General features: G+C 42.0%; 1 protein-coding gene across 1 annotated transcript in view; it reads right to left on the bottom strand.

Moving 5' to 3' along the window:
* The window catches only part of C8B (complement C8 beta chain), a 53152-nt gene extending 34570 nt beyond the window's left edge, over positions 1–18582 (bottom strand). Inside the window, exons 1-8 of the mRNA XM_088447831.1 lie at positions 18513–18582; positions 15553–15682; positions 14033–14174; positions 12732–12873; positions 9418–9550; positions 5692–5889; positions 4196–4436; positions 1285–1413 (exon numbers count right to left, since the gene is read on the bottom strand). Of these exons, the coding sequence (XP_088303957.1) occupies positions 1285–1413; positions 4196–4436; positions 5692–5889; positions 9418–9550; positions 12732–12873; positions 14033–14174; positions 15553–15682; positions 18513–18559 (1162 nt within the window). The 5' untranslated portion in view covers positions 18560–18582. The remainder of the gene's footprint in view (positions 1–1284; positions 1414–4195; positions 4437–5691; positions 5890–9417; positions 9551–12731; positions 12874–14032; positions 14175–15552; positions 15683–18512) is intronic.
* Between the last annotated feature and the right edge of the window lie 528 nt (positions 18583–19110).

The following is a 19110-nucleotide window of genomic DNA, read 5'->3' as shown; positions in this document are numbered from 1 at the left end:
CCCTGTATCCCAGTGGGCCAGTCCAACCCTGCTAGCATTGGTTACCTGCTATTGGTAATAAAGCCACATAAATCAGCCCTGTGCACTGTGTGTATGTGTGAGTAGCATTGTACTGTGCAATATCACTGCCCTTATATTTGTTTGATGTAAATGTTTGTATACAGAGCGTGAATTACGTTTGTGTCCTACTATATCCTTGCTCCATACGCCATGTAGCCCGCCATATTAGTTGCACCCTGCCGTGCCGCTGCTTGGCGCTCTAAGTTGCATAATGCTGCAGTAAGGCGCAACGTAACGTACTGCAGTGCTGGAAAAGCCGAAGCGTGCAATACAGCAGAATGCAATACAGCAGAATGCTGTTCTGTCCACAAGATGTCGCCTTTCCTAAACTGCCCAGCGCACGTGTCAAATAGCCAACAAAGCTTTTGTAGTGCTGTCTGCTGATTGGCTGACGTAACCTGTCATTCACTACACTATACAGTAGTACTGAACTTGTGCATGTCTTGTCTAGAGTGCGTCTTTACACCAACATGTATAATATAATGTCAATAGCGATTTATTGTATAATAAAGCTGTGTGTATTAACATGAAGATGAATGGCTGTGGAAAGTGCTGTTCAATGCATAAAGTTGAGCAAAATACACCTGAAGTGATCTCTTTATGAAAGACTGCACGTGCGTCTTTATGCCAGGCGTCTTTACACCATGTAGCGACAGTATATAGTATGGACGCCCCGTAATGAGCATAATGTCCATAGCGGTTTAGTCTTGAGTCCTGACACAAAGTGATCATTTCAAGCACCTGGAGGAGTGACTGTTTACACTGCCTGAACATGATTGGTCAGCCTCTCATGGATTACCGTGCACTGTTACAGTATTGTATTCAGTACTGTAGTTTTCATCCATGGAACATTCGCCACCTAGCGGTTAAACTGTGTATTGCATATCATGTAGTCTTTCGCGGCATACAGTACGCCACAACATAATGTGTACTGACATGCCGCGGCAGGGAATCCAGAATGCTGCGCTATTAGCAAAGATGTACCAGGACACATCTGTACATAAGGAGAGTGATTGACTGTAATTGTTTTTAAACCTATATTATCCCATATCCTTTAAATGTTCATTTTGGGGGAACACCCACATTTGTGCGTATGTATAATGTATTATTCCAGTATGTGGTGCAGTACAGTAGAATTAAAGAGACATTAATGGAAGCCATATACTGTACGCTATTGTCCTAAATCAATGGAAGTAAAGAAGATAGCAGGAGATAATTACTCACCTCCAATTTCCTTCAGGAGCGCTCGGCAGACATCGGCGGACATGCTGCCACTTACCCAAATTCCTTTTATATTAACACCGAGTGTAAATCCTGCCGACATACAGGACTTTACGTCACTTAACTTATAACCTATGGGATACAAAATGGAAGAGGGCTTAATAATTATATGTAACACCAATTATGGCCACCCTTATCTACTATTACTGAGCTCCTCTCAGCGAGATGAGGAACTGAGAAGTCAGGTCATCTAACAACACAATTCATGTGATCAGGCTCCGCCCACTGCAACAAAATGACGCCGTTTCCATCAGCACACTCCACCCACTGCAGAGAGATGAGGTGCCAGGCATCAGTGTGGCGACTGAATCACATTTACATGCTGTTTTATGACCACCTTGTTCTGTTCAGGCACTGGGGAGATCGCCCAGTATTTCAGGAGTCTCCCTGACAACCCAGGAGGGTCAGTAACATTTTAAAAACTCCACCTGGAGGCCAGTTTCACACTATATGCAGACTATTTCATAAAATGGTTCTACGTGCAATAATGTAATGTAAGCCCACAGCAACTGATCAGATTATAGCTGTCAAAATACTAGCAACAAAGTGAACCTTATAGAAAAAACAAAAACATTTGGGTGGTTGCTACGGGTTACAGCACGTTTCTGCAGTTTGCCCAAAGGAAATAGGCTGTTACAAATTTTAACATATGATATGCACGGATGGCCTGATTCAGCAAGGATCACAACTTCGAATGCAATAGCAATTATGCACGGAGTTCAACTGCGATAGTATGCTAACTCATTGCGATCACCAGGGGCGTATTTACCCATTGACCAGGATGGCACTCGCCAGGGGTGCCTACCAAAGGGGGGCGCCATCCGGCAGTGCCACCAGCAGCCAAGGGGTGGACTACCCCTTCTAGTCCCCCAGCCCCACAAGTGTAGGGCAGACCGCAATGAGTAGCGGTCTGCCCTACACAGTTTACAAACACACAGCCGCTGTGTGTTGTTATAGCAGCCAATGAGAGTCAGACAGACTCTCATTGGCTGCTACGTCGTCCATGGAGGGAGCCGACTGGAGCTCACTCATGAGCTCCGTCTTTCGGCTCCCACCGCAGCTGGTGATGGGAGAGACGTCATGACGTCTCTCCCATAGTGCAAGAGAAGTTTCAGGACTCGGAGCGGACAGCGGCGGTCGCATCAGGAGTGGGGATCAGATAAGTTGTGCCTTTTTTTCTTCTATGTGTGTGTGTGTAAGCCTGGTACAGCAGGGGGGGCACTGTATAGGGGGTGGCCACTACTGGGGGCACTTTATGGGGGGCGTGGCTGCTACTGGGGGCACTGTATAGAGAGTGGCCGCTACTGGGGACACTTTATGGGGGGTGCCTGCTACTTTGGGCACTGTATAGGGGGGCCACTACTGGGGGCACTTTAGGGGGGATGGCCACTACCGGGGGCACTGTATGGGGGGGACTACTACTGGGGGCAATGCAGCATAGGGGGGACTACTACTGGGGGCATTGTATAGGGGGGACTACTACTGGGGGCAATGCAGCATAGGGGAGACTACTACTGGGGGCACTGTATAGGGGGCACTACTACTGGGGACAATGCAGCATAGGGAGGACTACTACTGGGGGCATTGTATAGGGGGGACTACTACTGGGGGCATTGTATAGGGGGGACTACTACTGGGGGCAATGCATCATAGGGGGGACTACTACTGGGGGCACTGCATAGGGGGGGTGCCAGTCCATAACATTGCCAGGGGCGCTTGGATCCCTAGATACACCCCTGGCAATCACTAGGCCACCTTAGCACTACATAAGGACACCCACCTTACCTTACACACATTCGTAAGGTTTAGCAAGACTGCAAAAACATTGGTGCAATCAAATACAATCGCAGCCTCACGCACACTTACACAAGGGCATACCTTACTCAGACATTGCTAACTTTGCACGCTATCAGACCTCAGACCTATGCACTGGCACGCCTGCGTTTCTCCAACCACCCCCCCCCCCGCCCCTCCCCCCGTCACCACCCACGCTACTTCCTGTCAATCACTCTGCGATGAGTCTGCATAGCCAGTGCAATCGCAGTCCCGATCACATCGGAGCGTTCGCACACACACACTGCAACGCATATGCATGAACAATCGTCCAATTGAGCGCGTGTTCCCAGTTGCGATCCTTGATGAATCAGGCACAGAAAACATCTCCGTTCATGATGTTAACAGGTCAACACTGATGATGTTGACATCGATTAAAATGTTGACACCTGCAAAATGTCGACAATGACAGAATGTCGAAATTGGAAATGTCAACATTGTCATAACCTACTATCTATGACAAAAAGTTCTGGCACTTAGGAAAAAAAAAGTGCCGGTAATTACTTAAAGTTAGAAGTTGATCCAAAGTTTACAGTAACAACTTCCACCCTCTGAATAAGTGGGCAAATACTTATTGAGGGCGGGTATTTATTTTATTCATTTCTAAATTTATTTCACTGATTTTGTTTTCCCTATTTCTGGAACTAGCTAAAATAATTGACATTTAGATCATTTGCCATCACTGATGCTCCTAGTAGGAATGTTAAAATTACATGTAATTAATGACATCACATCAAAAAGGAGAGGAACAATGTGAGACTATTTGGGTGCACCCAACTAGTCTCACATTGTTCCTCTTCTTTTTGATGTGATATCATATTTATTTAGTGAGCAAGGTAGCACCACTTCCCCCATATTAAAGTATGTGAAGAACAAAATATAACTACATTATAGATGCAATACTAACTAAAATATATCAATAGGGGGTTTAAGACTTTTGTCAAGAAATTCTGTGCGGGAATTCACATAAACTTTCTTCTGAAAATGTAATTAATGACATCAGTTACTTAGAAAACTTTACCTTCTTTTTTTATTTTATCATCTTTCAGAATCAGAGTGTATTCATAGAGTCCACCTAGAGTTGCTTCAGTTATGAAATGTGTTCCATAGTCCCGGTAGAGGTCTCGATATTCTCCATAAACATAGTCCATCGGCAATTGCTTTATCCTCTGGAAGAACTCAGAATGAAGCATCAGGCTCCGGGATTTCAGTTTGTATTGAACCACTTCGACGTCAGACCGCGCACTTATAAATAGACTGCTCTGAAATAGCCAAAAGGGACATATTTATTGATTAATTACCAGTTATTTATATAGCGCACACATATTCCGCAGCCCTTTACAGAGAATATTTGGCCATTCACATCAGTCCCTGCCCCAGTGGAGCTTACAATCTATATTCCCTACCACATGCGCACACAATTACACACTAGGGTTAATTTGTGCTGGGAGCCAATTAACCTACCAGTATATTTTTGGAGTGTGGGAGGAAACCGGAGTACCCGGAGGAAACCCACGCAAGCACAGCGTGTATATATACAAACTCCACACTGTGGTGGGAATCAAACCCATGACCTCAGTGCTGTGAGGCAGTAATGCTAACCATTACACCGTCTGTGCTGCTGTATTACACTACAATTAAAACTGAACTAAGAAAGAGAACAGAATTTTAAACATGACTGCAGATACTATCTTCTTCAAAGTGGTCCTAGCTGTCTTCTAGAGATGTTCCACTGCATTCTACAATGTGGAGTGAAAATTACAAGCGTAACATAAATTTGTGTAAGGGATACCACTATCCCTGAAGAAGGCCGACTAATTGGGTGAAATGCGTTGCAATATCTACAGTACAGTAAGTCTCACCTTCTTTCACAATGAATAGCCCCACTGTGTTTATATTTAGCTCTCACTCTGGACGGTCTTCACTCCCGGACCGTTCAGACTTGTACCATTAAGAACCATCCGAGGGTTCATCGTCACATTAACAAACTGTGAGCTTCAGCGCTGTTTTCTTAATACTGGGCAACGCAGTTCACTATCACTGTCACTTTCACCTGCCGACTATGCCATTCTGGACTTCCATTCTAAGAGCAATACCAGTTGTAAATATATAGCATAGACCAGACCGTGGCGGCATGAATAACAGTAAACCCTACCTCTACATGCATTGCTACTACCACACTGACCCTACACAGGTTCAACAGAGTCCCCGTAATGGAAACCTGTGCACTGACATCAAAGGCATCTGGAGCACCCAAGAGGTGCATGCAGGATGAACAACTTCAAGAGCACATTTTTGGTAAGTTCTCTTTGCTGCATGTCGTTTGTTACATTTGTACCTGTATCAGATCATTACATGGGAGGTCTTCTATTATGTAATAAACACTCACATTAACATCACTACCATACAGCACCCATTCAATACACAAAGCCTACCCGGTACGATTAAATAATTTTCTAGAAATATGCGCGTGCGCAGTAGAGAAATCGCTGGCCACGCCCCTGTGTGTGTACTTACCGCATGTGAGAATCTCTTTGTTTTTTCCACAAACTTTTTAAAGTTCATATCACTGTAGCTGAAACCAATCTCAACAACTGCCGGTATATTAAATCCGAAACTGAAGCTTGTTTCTTTGGTATGTATGCTAAGAAAATCTCTCTCATAATCTGAATATGATGCATGTTCAGAAAGTTTAAACTCATAGACGCCTTTCCCCTAAAAATAGAAGAATGTATTAGCATTGATTACGATGTCACTGTTGTTACAAAGTAACTTCGGAAACTGTTGTTACACAGTTGCACCATTACTATATTAATCTACAGTCCTAGATGATGATGGATAATAGTGTTCCCCAATATTATGTTGTAATACATCAGCACATCCCATCTCAGTGCTGAGTTGGATGGAGAATCTGCTATCGCTGAAGTTCATGGGGAAAGTGCCATCACTGAAGCCAACTGAGCCAAGTACTATACTATCATTGAAGTAAGCTGATGTGTTAATATATGGGAAAAATACTATATTTGAAGTTAAAAGAGCCAAAATTTTCAATGGGGACAGTATTGCAGTCAGTGGAACAATTACTTTCTTTGTCAACAGTATTATCATTGAAGTCAATGGAACCATTACTTTCTTTGGGGAATGTACTGTCATTGAAGTCAGTCTAACAATTACAATCTTTGTGTAAAGTACTATCATTGAAGTCAGTGGAACCATTACTTTCTTTGTGGACAGTATTATCATTAAAGTCAATGGAACCATTACTTTCTTTGGGGAATGTACTGTCATTGAAGTCAGTGGAACCATTACAATCTTTGTGTAAAGTACTATCATTGAAGTCAGTGAAACCATTACTTTCTTTGTGGACAGTACAATCTTTAAAGTAAGTGGAACCATTACTTTCTTTGGGGAAAGTACTATGATTGAAGTCAATGGAACCATTACTATCTTTATGTAAAGTACTATCACTGAAATCAATGGAACCATTACTTTCTTTGTGTAATGCACTATCATTGAAGTTTAATGGAACCATTACTTTCTTTGTATAAAGTACTATCATTGAAGTCAATGGAACCATTACTTTCTTTGGTGAATGTACTATCATTGAAATCAGTGGAACCATAAATATCTGAAGTCAATGGAACCATTACTTTCTTTGGGAAAGTACTATCATTGAAGTCAGTGGAACCAGTACTATGTTTGTGGACAGTACTAAGTCAATGGAATCATTACGTTCTTTGCGGAAAGTACTATGGTTCAAGTCAGCGTAATCATTACTATCTTTGTGTAAAGTACTATCACTGAAGTCAATGGAACCATTACTTTCTATGTGTAAAGTGCTATCATTGAAGTCAGAAGAACCAAAACTTTCTTTGGGGAAAGTACTATGGTTCAAGTCAGCAGAACCATTAGTATCTTTGTGTAAAATACTATCATTGAAGTCAGTGGAACCATTAATTTCTTTGGGGAAAATACTATCATTGAAGTCAGTGGAACCATTACTTTCTTTGGGGAAAGTACTATCATTGAAGTCAGTGGAACCATTACTTTCTTTGTGGACAGTACAATCTTTAAAGTAAGTGGAACCATTACTTTCTTTGGGGAAAGTACTATGATTGAAGTCAATGGAACCATTACTATCTTTATGTAAAGTACTATCACTGAAATCAATGGAACCATTACTTTCTTTGTGTAATGCACTATCATTGAAGTTAATGGAACCATTACTTTCTTTGTGTAAAGTACTATCATTGAAGTCAATGGAACCATTACTTTCTTTGGTGAATGTACTATCATTGAAATCAGTGGAACCATAAATATCTGAAGTCAATGGAACCATTACTTTCTTTGGGAAAGTACTATCATTGAAGTCAGTGGAACCAGTACTATGTTTGTGGACAGTACTAAGTCAATGGAATCATTACGTTCTTTGCAGAAAGTACTATGGTTCAAGTCAGCGTAATCATTACTATCTTTGTGTAAAGTACTATCACTGAAGTCAATGGAACCATTACTTTCTATGTGTAAAGTACTATCATTGAAGTCAGAAGAACCAAAACTTTCTTTGGGGAAAGTACTATGGTTCAAGTCAGCAGAACCATTAGTATCTTTGTGTAAAATACTATCATTGAAGTCAGTGGAACCATTAATTTCTTTGGGGAAAATACTATCATTGAAGTCAGTGGAACCATTACTTTCTTTGGGGAAAATACTATCATTGAAGTCAGTGGAACCATTACTTTCTTTGGGGAAAGTACTATCATTGAAGTCAGTGGAACCATTACTTTCTTTGGGGAAAGTACTATCATTGAAGTCAGTGGAACCATTACTATCTTTATGTAAAGTACTATCACTGAAGTCAATGGAACCATTACTTTCTATGTGTAAAATACTATCATTGAAGTCAGTGGAACCATTACTTTCTTTGGGGAAAATACTATCATTGAAGTCAGTGGAACCATTACTTTCTTTGGGGAAAGTACTATCATTGAAGTCAGTGGAACCATTACTTTCTTTGGGGAAAATACTATCATTGAAGTCAGTGGAACCATTACTTTCTTTGGGGAAAGTACTATCATTGAATTCAGTGGAACCATTACTTTCTTTGGGGAAAGTACTATCATTGAAGTCAGTGGAACCATTACAATCTTTGGGGAAAGTACTATCAATTGAAGTCAGTGGAACCATTACTTTCTATGGGGAAAGTACCATCATTGAAGTCAGTGGAACCATTACTTTCTTTGGGGACAGTACAGTACTATCATTGAAAAAAACCACCATGTGGTGCAATAAAGCTACAAAGCAGCGAAAGTCCAAAACTCAATATCTTCCATGTGGCATCTAAGTCACGCCAAGCATTTTGCGCTATATGAAGCAAAAACACTAGGTGAATGAGGACACATCTCTAGGTGATATTAGGTGCAGTAGGTAGCAAATATACCTGAAAACAAAGGGTTTGATTTAGAGCTGTATGTTATGCCGAAAGGAGCACAGTTAGCCAACATTTTAAATACTGTGATGCGTCCCAATTGTTTCCGCATGGAGACGCAGAACAAATTTGGATGCAGGGAGTGTGGATTTTAGAAGGGTTCCTGGGAGGTACCGGGGGGTGACTAGGCAGACGCAGGTGTATCGCTGATAGCGGCTGCATCTAACAATGACAACCGCTCATAGACGGAAAAACTGCACTTGTCATAGGGCCTGTGCGAGTTTCCATGGCACATCTAAAGGCGCACAGAGTCGGATTTACACAGGTGCAAGGCACTGCGGGTGGGTGTGTTAGAAATCAGCTGCCACGGCATTAGTATAAAGACGCAGGCGCAAAAGTCGCAGCCACGCCCAAATACTCCACAATTCTGACCCTTCATAAACAGGCCTCTAAAAATAATTTACAAAAGAGCAAAACACGTGAGTGCACGGATCTTTCCATTTAGCGCAACTGCACCTACTTGCCCACCTTGGGCGTTTCAGAAAATCAATCTGCATCTGTTTTTGTTTTATTAGGAATCAAAGGGGAAATGGACATAGTGGAAACAGTAAGACATCATCCTGCACTTAATGACCCTCCCCCACCATCCCTTTCATTTAAAGGGATGAAGGGGGAGGGAGGCATGCTGTTATATGTAGTCCCTCAGCAGCTGGAGAGCCACGGGTTACGTAACTCTGATGGAATAATTTATAAAATAAAAGTACAATGATTTTCTAATGATTTTCATCCTGATTTGTGTATTTTCTCTTATTTACCTCAGGATTGTACGTCTCTACATTATACGGCTTTCTAAACCGCGTCCCCAGGATGTAATGCGGAGAGCAGCCTCCGGCGTAATAACGGTGATCCAATACCGTACCCTCACGGTTATTTGTAAATACATTCAGTCTGGGGATAAATAAAAAAGTTGGTGAATTGTTACGTGAATATAAATAAGAAATATATATTATATTTTAATGCCAGGAATGCAAATATTTCTGAAATAAAACATGACGGTTACAAATAATAATAATGTATCTGTAAATTGGTAATATTCATACAGGAACATATATTTCATACTTTGTTCCTATTTACCATTAAATAATTTATTTACAAGGCAAAATAAATGTCTTTTGGCTATTCAGGTATGTAATGTACCTTTATAATGACTACCTGGAGAGAGTCAAATAAACGGCATTTTCATAATTTATTATCCTATTGATTTCTAAAGCAGCCACATGTTCTGTGTTATGGGGAGTATTCATTTATAACAGTTTTTAGAAATTGAGTACTCTAGTGAAAAAGTAACATCCCCCGTCTGAATGCAGCCAGGGTGGGTGGTGGGCGTTTGAGGGCTGCTGCTTCCATTCTTCATCACCACTGGTGTTTCTGGAAAGTTTCATATCACCAAAGTCTTCAGAACTTAGCCATAAATGATTGCCCCCATCTGCTTAATACTCCGGGGTAAATTTACTAAAGGTAGGGTTTGGGTTTCTCCATTGGTTTTACAATCCGCCCATTTATTAGAGGCAAAACCTACGAAAACCAAATGGCTACTTTAGAACACATTTGAATATCGGCTCACTATCGATGTTTTTTTTTAGTTAAAAAAATAGAAACCCTGGTTTTACTAAGGGTTGGGTTTAGAACCTGCCGCAAAGCCAACGGCAAGCCTGCCCAAATAATAGACCTGCCTGTGACAGGTGAGTTTATGTGAAGTGTGTACAGATTATTATGATATTGTTTTATTAATAGGGTTAAAAATTATTTAAAAAAAATAATATTATGATATTGTTTTATTAATAGGGTTAAAAATTATTAAAAAAAAATAATATTATGATATTGTTTTATTAATAGGGTTAAAATTTATTTAAAAAAATAAAAAATGTGGGATCGACCAAAATCAATAGCTAGGGCTGGTTGTCCTTGGGGACAGGGTCAACATTTTTTGGGAGGGTCCCCACTTCCTTAGGTATTCCAGCCCTCGGCTGACCAGTTTGGGGCTGATAGCAGTTATAGCAGGGGGAGCCCACTCTGTGTGTCCTCCTGCTATAGCGTCAGCTAAGCCGCCAGGTCAGGCTAGTGCTGGTTAATAGAAAATAGGAAAAAATCCTCGTTGTCTCCCCCCTATTTTCTAATACCAGCCTAAGCTCAGAGGCCCGGGGCTAGTTATTGATTGGGGGGGAACCCCACAACATTTTTTTAAAACTTTTTAACAATTTCTAACAATATTAATAAAACAAATACCAAGGTGATCTGCGCAGTGCTTTCACTCCTCCGCAGACTGCCGTTGGATCCGCTGCGAAATAGGGTATCAAATCAACGTCGAATTTTAAATGACAGCCAAAAACCGATACATAGTAAATAATGTTTTTTAAGACTGTAATCCAATGTCTATACCCATCAGCTTTAATCCGAACGTCAGTTACGAAGGTGCGTGAGGGCCGACCAACACACTACAGTGGAGCAGCTCAACGTCAAAACCAACTTGGAGGCCACCAGACGTGTGTCTAAAATGACAGTTCAGCAAACCGTGCTGCGTATAGGGCTCCGAAGCAAACGGATAGTCACTGCTCCTATGCTAACGAAGGTGCATCGGCGGAAAAGGCTTCAATTTTCACGACTGTATCGGAATTAGACCTACGCCGATTGGCTAAGGGTTGCCTTCTCCGATGAGTCATGTTTCCTGCTTCATCGAACGGATGGACGTTGGCGCGTCAGGCGAGAAACATCTGAGAACAAACACCCTGCGACCATTGCTGGAAGAACACAAGCTGGTGGTGGCAGCGTTATGGTATGGGGAATGTTTTCATGGCATTCTCTGGGTCCACTCATCCATGTGGAAGACACTCTCAACTGATTTGGTTATGAATCCATCCTTGCAGAGCACGTGCACCCATACATACGGATTGTCTTCCCTGAGACGGATGGGGTCTTCCAGCAAGACAAAGCGACATGTCACACGGCTAGAAATGTCTGACAATGGTTGGTCGAATACTACCAAGACTTCCAAGTACTTCCCTGGCCCCCTAATTCCCCGGACTTGAACCCAATTGAGCATCTGTGGATACTCCACCACGCACCCTCTAGCAGCTGTGGGATGCACTGCAGTCAGCATGGCTCCAGATACCTGTGCCAACCTACCAGCACCTTATTGAGTCACTCCCAGCCTGGCTATCTGCTGTCCGTGCTGCACACAGCGGTTACTCTGGCTATTAGCTGGTGGTCATAATAATGTGACTCAACTGTGTGTATGTATCTTCTCCCAGAGTTCCCAATCTCTATTCTTATTGACAATGATAATCCTCTCACAATACGGTACATTATATTGGTATTGTAGATTCATGGCAAGGGACTTGGTATTATTATCGGTGGGTTACAATGTTGTTTCGGAGTGTGCAAGGCCCCCAAAAAGTTATAAACTAGGACGAGAGAGGGCATAGAGGAGACAGATACAAACCCCCCTAAGTTTGCTCACAGCCTACACAGAGTGATGTCCACCATGACCATTCCCCTGCGAGCTGCATAATTTAGCGCAGACAAGTAAGTGTCCCATTATAGCAATAACTATGGTCACAGACTGTGGGTGATGTCGCTGACTGCGGGCATGGAGCCGAGGTTCTGCTAGTGGTTGATGATAATACACTTGGGGCACAAAGTTTAATGTGTGCCTGGTCTTTACCAAGGAGCTCCTCAAAAAGATGATGCTTTCACACTGAGACTTCCACAGGCTGTAGACCCCAGGTTTACCTGGCTAGGCTGCAGCTGACCATGGAAAGCTCTGAGCAATGAGTCAAAGTTCCCTAGAGGTCAGGTGCAAGATTAGAAACCAAAGCAAAGATCTGGGTCACAGGGAAACAGATACAGGCCGGGTGAGTACCAGAAGATCAGACAATGGATTCATGGTCGGGTACAAGTAAAGTCAGGAATACAGTAGGTCAGGTCAGGGATGGGTAGACAAGATACAATTAGATAGTAAGCACTGGAGGGCAGAATACAGTACCTATTGTTTATGCCCTGAATATCTAAATACGCACAAAGGGGAGAAGCCCAGGGTGATGCAGGATTGGAGCCCTGGAGTGACACCTACCCGGCTGCAAGGTTCTCAATCCCCCAGTACTGCTCCATATCATCCGTACATGGGCTACGGACCGTCTTACAGTTCTTCTCATCGGATGAATCTCCGCAGTCATCATCCCCGTTACACATCAGCCGGCGAGTGATACACTTTCCTGGGGGGGTCACATGGAGGAGAAAAGTCAGGATCGAATGGAACTGGCCATAGAATCTCGTATCACTAACACTAAAGCAAAAATGTGTCATTAAACATGTATTAATATTTTAATGCTATGTTTTGCCAATTACTGACAATATTCAGTTCTAATATTTGTTACCAGATGCTACTGCTTTCCACCCCAAGAAGACGCAAATTCATCATAGCCTGAAGAGTTCGTCCAGGTATTTAACATGACTCGTAGCTAATGTCCCTCCTATACAATTTTAATCAGTTCCCTTTTCCCTTTTTTTTCTCTGGATTTCAATTTTTAACATTGCAGGTATTCATCGCTCAATATGGTGTTTCTGTGGGTGAGGGGGATGGTGAGGCACCTTTTCTTATTGTTTTTATACTTTATTGCATTATCATATATTTATGGTTCCATATGATTTGGACATATTCCGCATTGTTTTTGTCGCACAGATTATCTGTATCAACTATATAGTGTCATTTCTTGTGTTATCTTCTATTTGTTTTGTCACTCTCTAAATTGTTTGTGTATCTGACGCATGATGCTTCGATAAAACTTGTTAAAAAAAAAAGACCAGAGACCAGTATAGTATATAAAGGCAGGAGACCGGTACACAAGCCACCATGTAGCTGGAGCCACGCCCCTGTCTCCTCTCTGTGGTGACACACCGACAGGATTATGTCACCGCCGAGTTTGTGCGCATGTGCGAACTCCTACATGCTACTGCGTAGTGGCACAGTACTGCACAGATGTCCTGCACATAGCTCCACGGCCATAGCCACTAGCATCCATACCCATGTTAACCCTGTGCATACCACTATACTGTGTATACTGCTGCCACCGCTGTATAACTGTGTTCACCGCACAGCTGTATGTGTGCAGTGTGTATGCACAATATGCGTGCTCCTGCGGTCGCATGCGACGCCGTCAGGTTTGATGTGCATGTGGCGCCATGTAGTGTAATGAAGGATGAGAGATCGTTCCGTCGTCTATTACATCGTTCTGGTGTGTACCCAGGATCCCATATGTCGGCCCGTCAATATGGGGGTGCATATAAGATAGAAGTAACTACACTGTCTATAGTTTGTTGTCGCCGACTCATCTTAGAATTCAGGCCCTCTATTGCGCACGTCATGTCTCTTACCGGATTCCACGCACTGGAAGCCCTCGCAACTCTTTGTGTTCCTGCAGACACTGCTTGTGACGCAGGCCTCCTCCTGTCGGTCTAACGTATAGCAGGGCTCCCCTCGGAACTGAGGCACTTGAGTTATTTGGTTGTATCGGAACTGCGCAAAGTGAAAAAAAACTGCGGATCAGTAACGGGACGTCCACACATTTATTTTTCAGATTCCTATTCCCCATTTGATAAGAAGATGAACTTTGCTATTACTTTTCCACTAACTACTGGTGGAGAAATATTATCATATAACTGGGTCTGTCATCCAATATGTATCAAGTGGGATTAGAAAGACAATGGGGGTTATGTACTAGGTTCTGAGTTTATGGAGACAACGTGTTCTTGTTTAGCCTTAGTTATAAGTAATTGCGCTTTAAACCTCGTACTCGCAGAAAACATGGCTTTTTTACCGTAAACTCAGAACCTATTACGTCACCCCGAACAACTGGCTATTCAATTTAGTGCACATCCGAAAACATGGCACCTGCATATACATGCAAAGTCCTACGTTATTGTGTGACCATAATTCCTTTACTCCTGTAGAATTATTATAATTGTATTATTATTATTCATTTTATTATTAATATCAATTTTATTGAAATCCCTATGAGTAGGAAACACAGACAATAGCATGGAACAACAGTGTTTCTCAATTAGCCTGGCCTGTGGTTAGAAGCCGACAAACAACTGCGCTAATGCTTTCTTTATAACTTAAGTAGTCTACGGATGTACATACTGTACATATAATTTTGAGGATATGTAGATAACAGAGTTCAAACACATTTCAGCTTGAATCCTACTTTTTCAAAGGGGGAGATGTATCAAATCTTGGCGAGAGATAAAATGTAATGAGATAAAGTGCCAACCAATCAGCTCCCAACTGTCATTTTTCAAACACAGCCTGTAAAATAACAGAAACTGATTGGACTTTCGGGCCCGTTTATCAATGAATTTTAAAACGAGTTTTAAAACTTGTTCCATAGGATAATGGTGCCTCCAGCCAATCAGCTCCCAACTGTCATCTGTTTGAAAAATGACAGTTGGGAGCTTGGTTGCCCATAGCAATACTTGGCAACTTTCTGGCCTGCACCCTGTGGAATAAGGAAGCCAGGTCAGCTGACTTTTCACAGCAAGGGGCATGGCATCGGCATAGTTGGGCTGTGTAGGGGGTGTGGTGGCGTCATCAAGTCCCCGCCCCCCACTGTACAGTGCCGGGAGACTTAGCTACTCTTCTGGGCAGCCGGAAGTGCCACCTAATTCTTGGGAGGCTCCCGGCTGTTCCGGGAGAATAGGCAAGTATGACCCATAGCAGCCAATCACATTGTAGCTGTCATTAATTCAAACATGTACTGTGTACTAGATAAAGGATAGGTGGAATCTTACTGTTGCTATGGGCACCACCAGCACCACGTGCCCTCTGCAGAAGGTGTGATAAATCTCCCCTATAGAAATAAATAGTATAGTATCCGTGCATGCTCCGCACTTACTCTCTTTTTCTGACACGGGTCACACGTGCTCCAGGAAGACCAGGTCGACATCACGCAGTCTATGGGCTCTGGCGCGCTCTGCACAGATCTAACCCATCGGCTCTTCTCCACGTTGTCCTGTGATTGGCAGCTGGACACGGATGAAGAGAGTATGAAACGTACTTCTATAATAATAATGTTACCTGGCGGTTTCACAACTTTACCTACAAGATGTCATTCGGGAATTTTATACAGGAAAATGACAGCAATTTTCTGGGATACTGAATACGGATGTCCTCATACTCTTAGCGTGTTTGCGCCATATGGCGCAAGACGTGTGCCGTGAGTTAGACACCGCACCACAGGTAGCTAGTTTTGAACTTTAGTATCTAGAGAGGAGGGGCCCCTTGTGCAGTCTACATTTGGGCCCCTAGGCGGGGTGACTTCAAACTCCGGGAAGTACAGCTACAGTACCTTATTCTCACTTACCTGGACCTATGAGAGCTGACTACCGGCGTCTGTCCCATGTGACCCATTGCCATCTTGGGGGTCAGGTGAAGTGTATATTCCTAAGACGCAAGCTCACCCTGGGAGTGTACCACTGTATGGTGGAGTTATCAGCTTGTTATTATCTCTCTGTAAAATGTGAGTGTGATGTACTAGCACAAGATCTGCGTCTCTCATCCCCACGCATTACTTGCTCCCATTCACGGTTACAGGACTTTCTTCGGGCTGCACCCACTCTATGGAATGCCTTACCACGCACAATACGACTTTCCTCTAGTCTCCAATCCTTCAAGCGATCCCTGAAAACTCACCTCTTCAGGCAAGCTTATCAGATCCCAGAACCACCCACATAAACTTCATAGCCTCCATATGTAATTACATCCCCTTTCACAGTCCACACACAACCTCACACATCGTCTTTCTCTCACATCCTCATGACATTTGGCCGACATTCCGGTGTGACTGGATCATGCAGCCAACCAAGACATTTGGCTGGACCAAAATGCAATATATAGCACCTATCCTTGTGTATCAATGCCTATTTCCCTATAGATTGTAAGCTTGCGAGCAGGGCCTTCCTACCTATATATCTGTCTGTTATTACCCAGTTTTGTTCTATTAATGCTTACAATTGTAAAGCGCAACGGAATATGCTGCGCTATATAAGAAAATGTTAATAATAATACTACTAATAATAATACTAATAAAACTTTTAAGAGGATATTGCACAATTGTGGCGATCTCTTTGTTGGCCTTGAAGAGCTTTTACCGACATTCATGGTGGTGAAATATGTTGGTGGTTAACCAAGAAGTCAGTTTTCACTGGGTTGCAAACAAAAAGAAGAGGAAGAAATAAGAAATGTTTCCTGAAGTGTCCTGAGAGAGTAAGGGGTATATTATATATTTACTACAGTGCTGGTTTCTAGAAGTGGAGATGTTGCTTATAGCAGCAAGTCAGATTCTACTTACCATTGATCTAGCACCTTCTAGAACACAGGTTCTCAAACTCGGTCCTCAGGACCCCAAACAGTGCATGTTTTCCAGGTCTCACAGAATCACAAGTGAAATAATTATCTCCACCTGTGGAACTTTTAAAATGTGTCAGTGAGTAATGACTACACCTGTGCACCTGCTGGGTGACCTGGAAAACGTAACCTGTGTGGGGTCCTGAGGACCGAGTTTGGGAACCTCTGTTCTAGAAGATAATAGCTAGAATCTGATTGGTTGCTATGGGCAACATCTGCACTTCTTAAAACCCGCACTTTAGTAAATATACCCCTTAGACTTTTCTATTATGTGAGGTGGATTGGATATTTGTATGTGGACAATTTGGGGGAATATGTTTATGCTACCACATTAGCGCCACCTGGACACTATTTGACTCTTGCACAATTATTATTTTTTGCCATCTGAAAGCTAAAACAAGGTAACTATAAGCCAAAGGAGGGCTGAGATTTGTAGTGCAACAGTAGAACAGGCAGCTGAGAGTAGTTTATCTCTGGTGTTAAGTTGGATACAAATTTATGCTTGTGTCACACGCTCAGATCTTTACAAGTCACTTCTCAAATTAGCAAATAAATCACTATTTTCTGCCTCTTTCATACTTCTCTTCTCTTAAGAAACCAAGATAACAGTTAATATTATCATATAATAAAATCAATACAATCGACTGTTTTCTGGCAATTATATTTTCTTCCATATTTTGCCTGATTTTAAAATAACACATATTGCATATATTTCATATTTCCTAACATTGAGCCTATTGGGGCCGATCTGAAAAGTATCTAAACTTTTAACACCTTCCTACAGGTGGCAAATATGCGGTATACAAAGATAAAAATATGATTAAAAAAGCAGAAAAATAACATAAACATCATAGGCTAATACACATTTAAACAAAACAAAAAAACAAAAACATAAATACAAAATGTATAATAAAGAGGTCAGAACCAGCGTACATTATTTTGTCTATTTAATCCCCTAAGTGTGAATTGCACCGCATTCTTCCAAATTATTTTTTTTTAACCCCTTGAATGCCAGGATATAATGGCATGCCCCAAAAATAAGCGCTGTCATTATTCTCAGAGGTTGTGCCGGATGCATGTACTAAAAGTTGTAACATATATTTTTACACCATCCAGATCTCATCCCTCCAGAGTTCCCCTTTCCCAGGCATAATAAGAAAAGGCAGGATATAAGCAGCAAAGCGCAATGGAATATGCTTCAGCTATATAAATACATGTTAATAAAATGTTAATATCAGATTACCGACCTCTATAAATGTAAATAAATTATAGATTTTTCCAAATATCACATAACCTGTTACACTGCCAAACAGGGACAAATGACAATACTAAAATCATACAGAACTTTATTCCTGGAAACGAAATCCTGTGTTATTATCTGCTGATCATTACCGGTTTTATAATAAATTATCTCTAGAGCCTATATACATTTAGCCAGTGTATACGCACCTGGTAAAATATAGGCCCAAATTCAGGAAGATGCTGTATAATAACATGATATAATCCGACGCTATCCTCTCCTGAGTGCCAGGCGCTTTCTCTGTGCTGACTGCTGTGGGTTTGTAATAGCTTCAAACATAAAAGTGACCACATGAAGCTACCTGGCCAAGTTGGCTAATTGAGTAAGTGCGCCCCCTTGTGAGTCTCAAAGTGTACTGCAGAGAATATATAGTTCTACATACAATAACACACATCAGTCAAAGTACCAATCATGACGGCCGCCCCTGACCCTTTTCTGTAGAACTATTACGTCCTTTGAACTAATACATCAATTGTTAATTTTATTTAAATTTTATATACATACACATATATACTGTTCATAAACATAGATACATAGAGATATACTGTATATTATAAAATGAGCAAGGGCGCCCTCTTGTGGTAATTATGCTACAATGCTCTTATATTATATGGCAATGATCTTCATTTTTAAGAATCACTATCCAGGGTCTAATGCCTAATGGCGCAAAGTCAGGCCCCGTCTCCAAAGTGGTCAGCTGCATCTCCTCTATGGGCTTCTCCCGGAGATAATCAACCAACCTTAGGG

Source organism: Taudactylus pleione, unplaced genomic scaffold, assembly GCF_031769625.1.
Source record: "Taudactylus pleione unplaced genomic scaffold, aTauple2 ptg000442l, whole genome shotgun sequence".
NCBI classification, from domain to species: domain Eukaryota; kingdom Metazoa; phylum Chordata; class Amphibia; order Anura; family Myobatrachidae; genus Taudactylus; species Taudactylus pleione.
The sequence above is the reverse complement of the archived record's forward strand: the minus strand, read 5'-3'. Positions and strand labels throughout refer to the sequence as shown.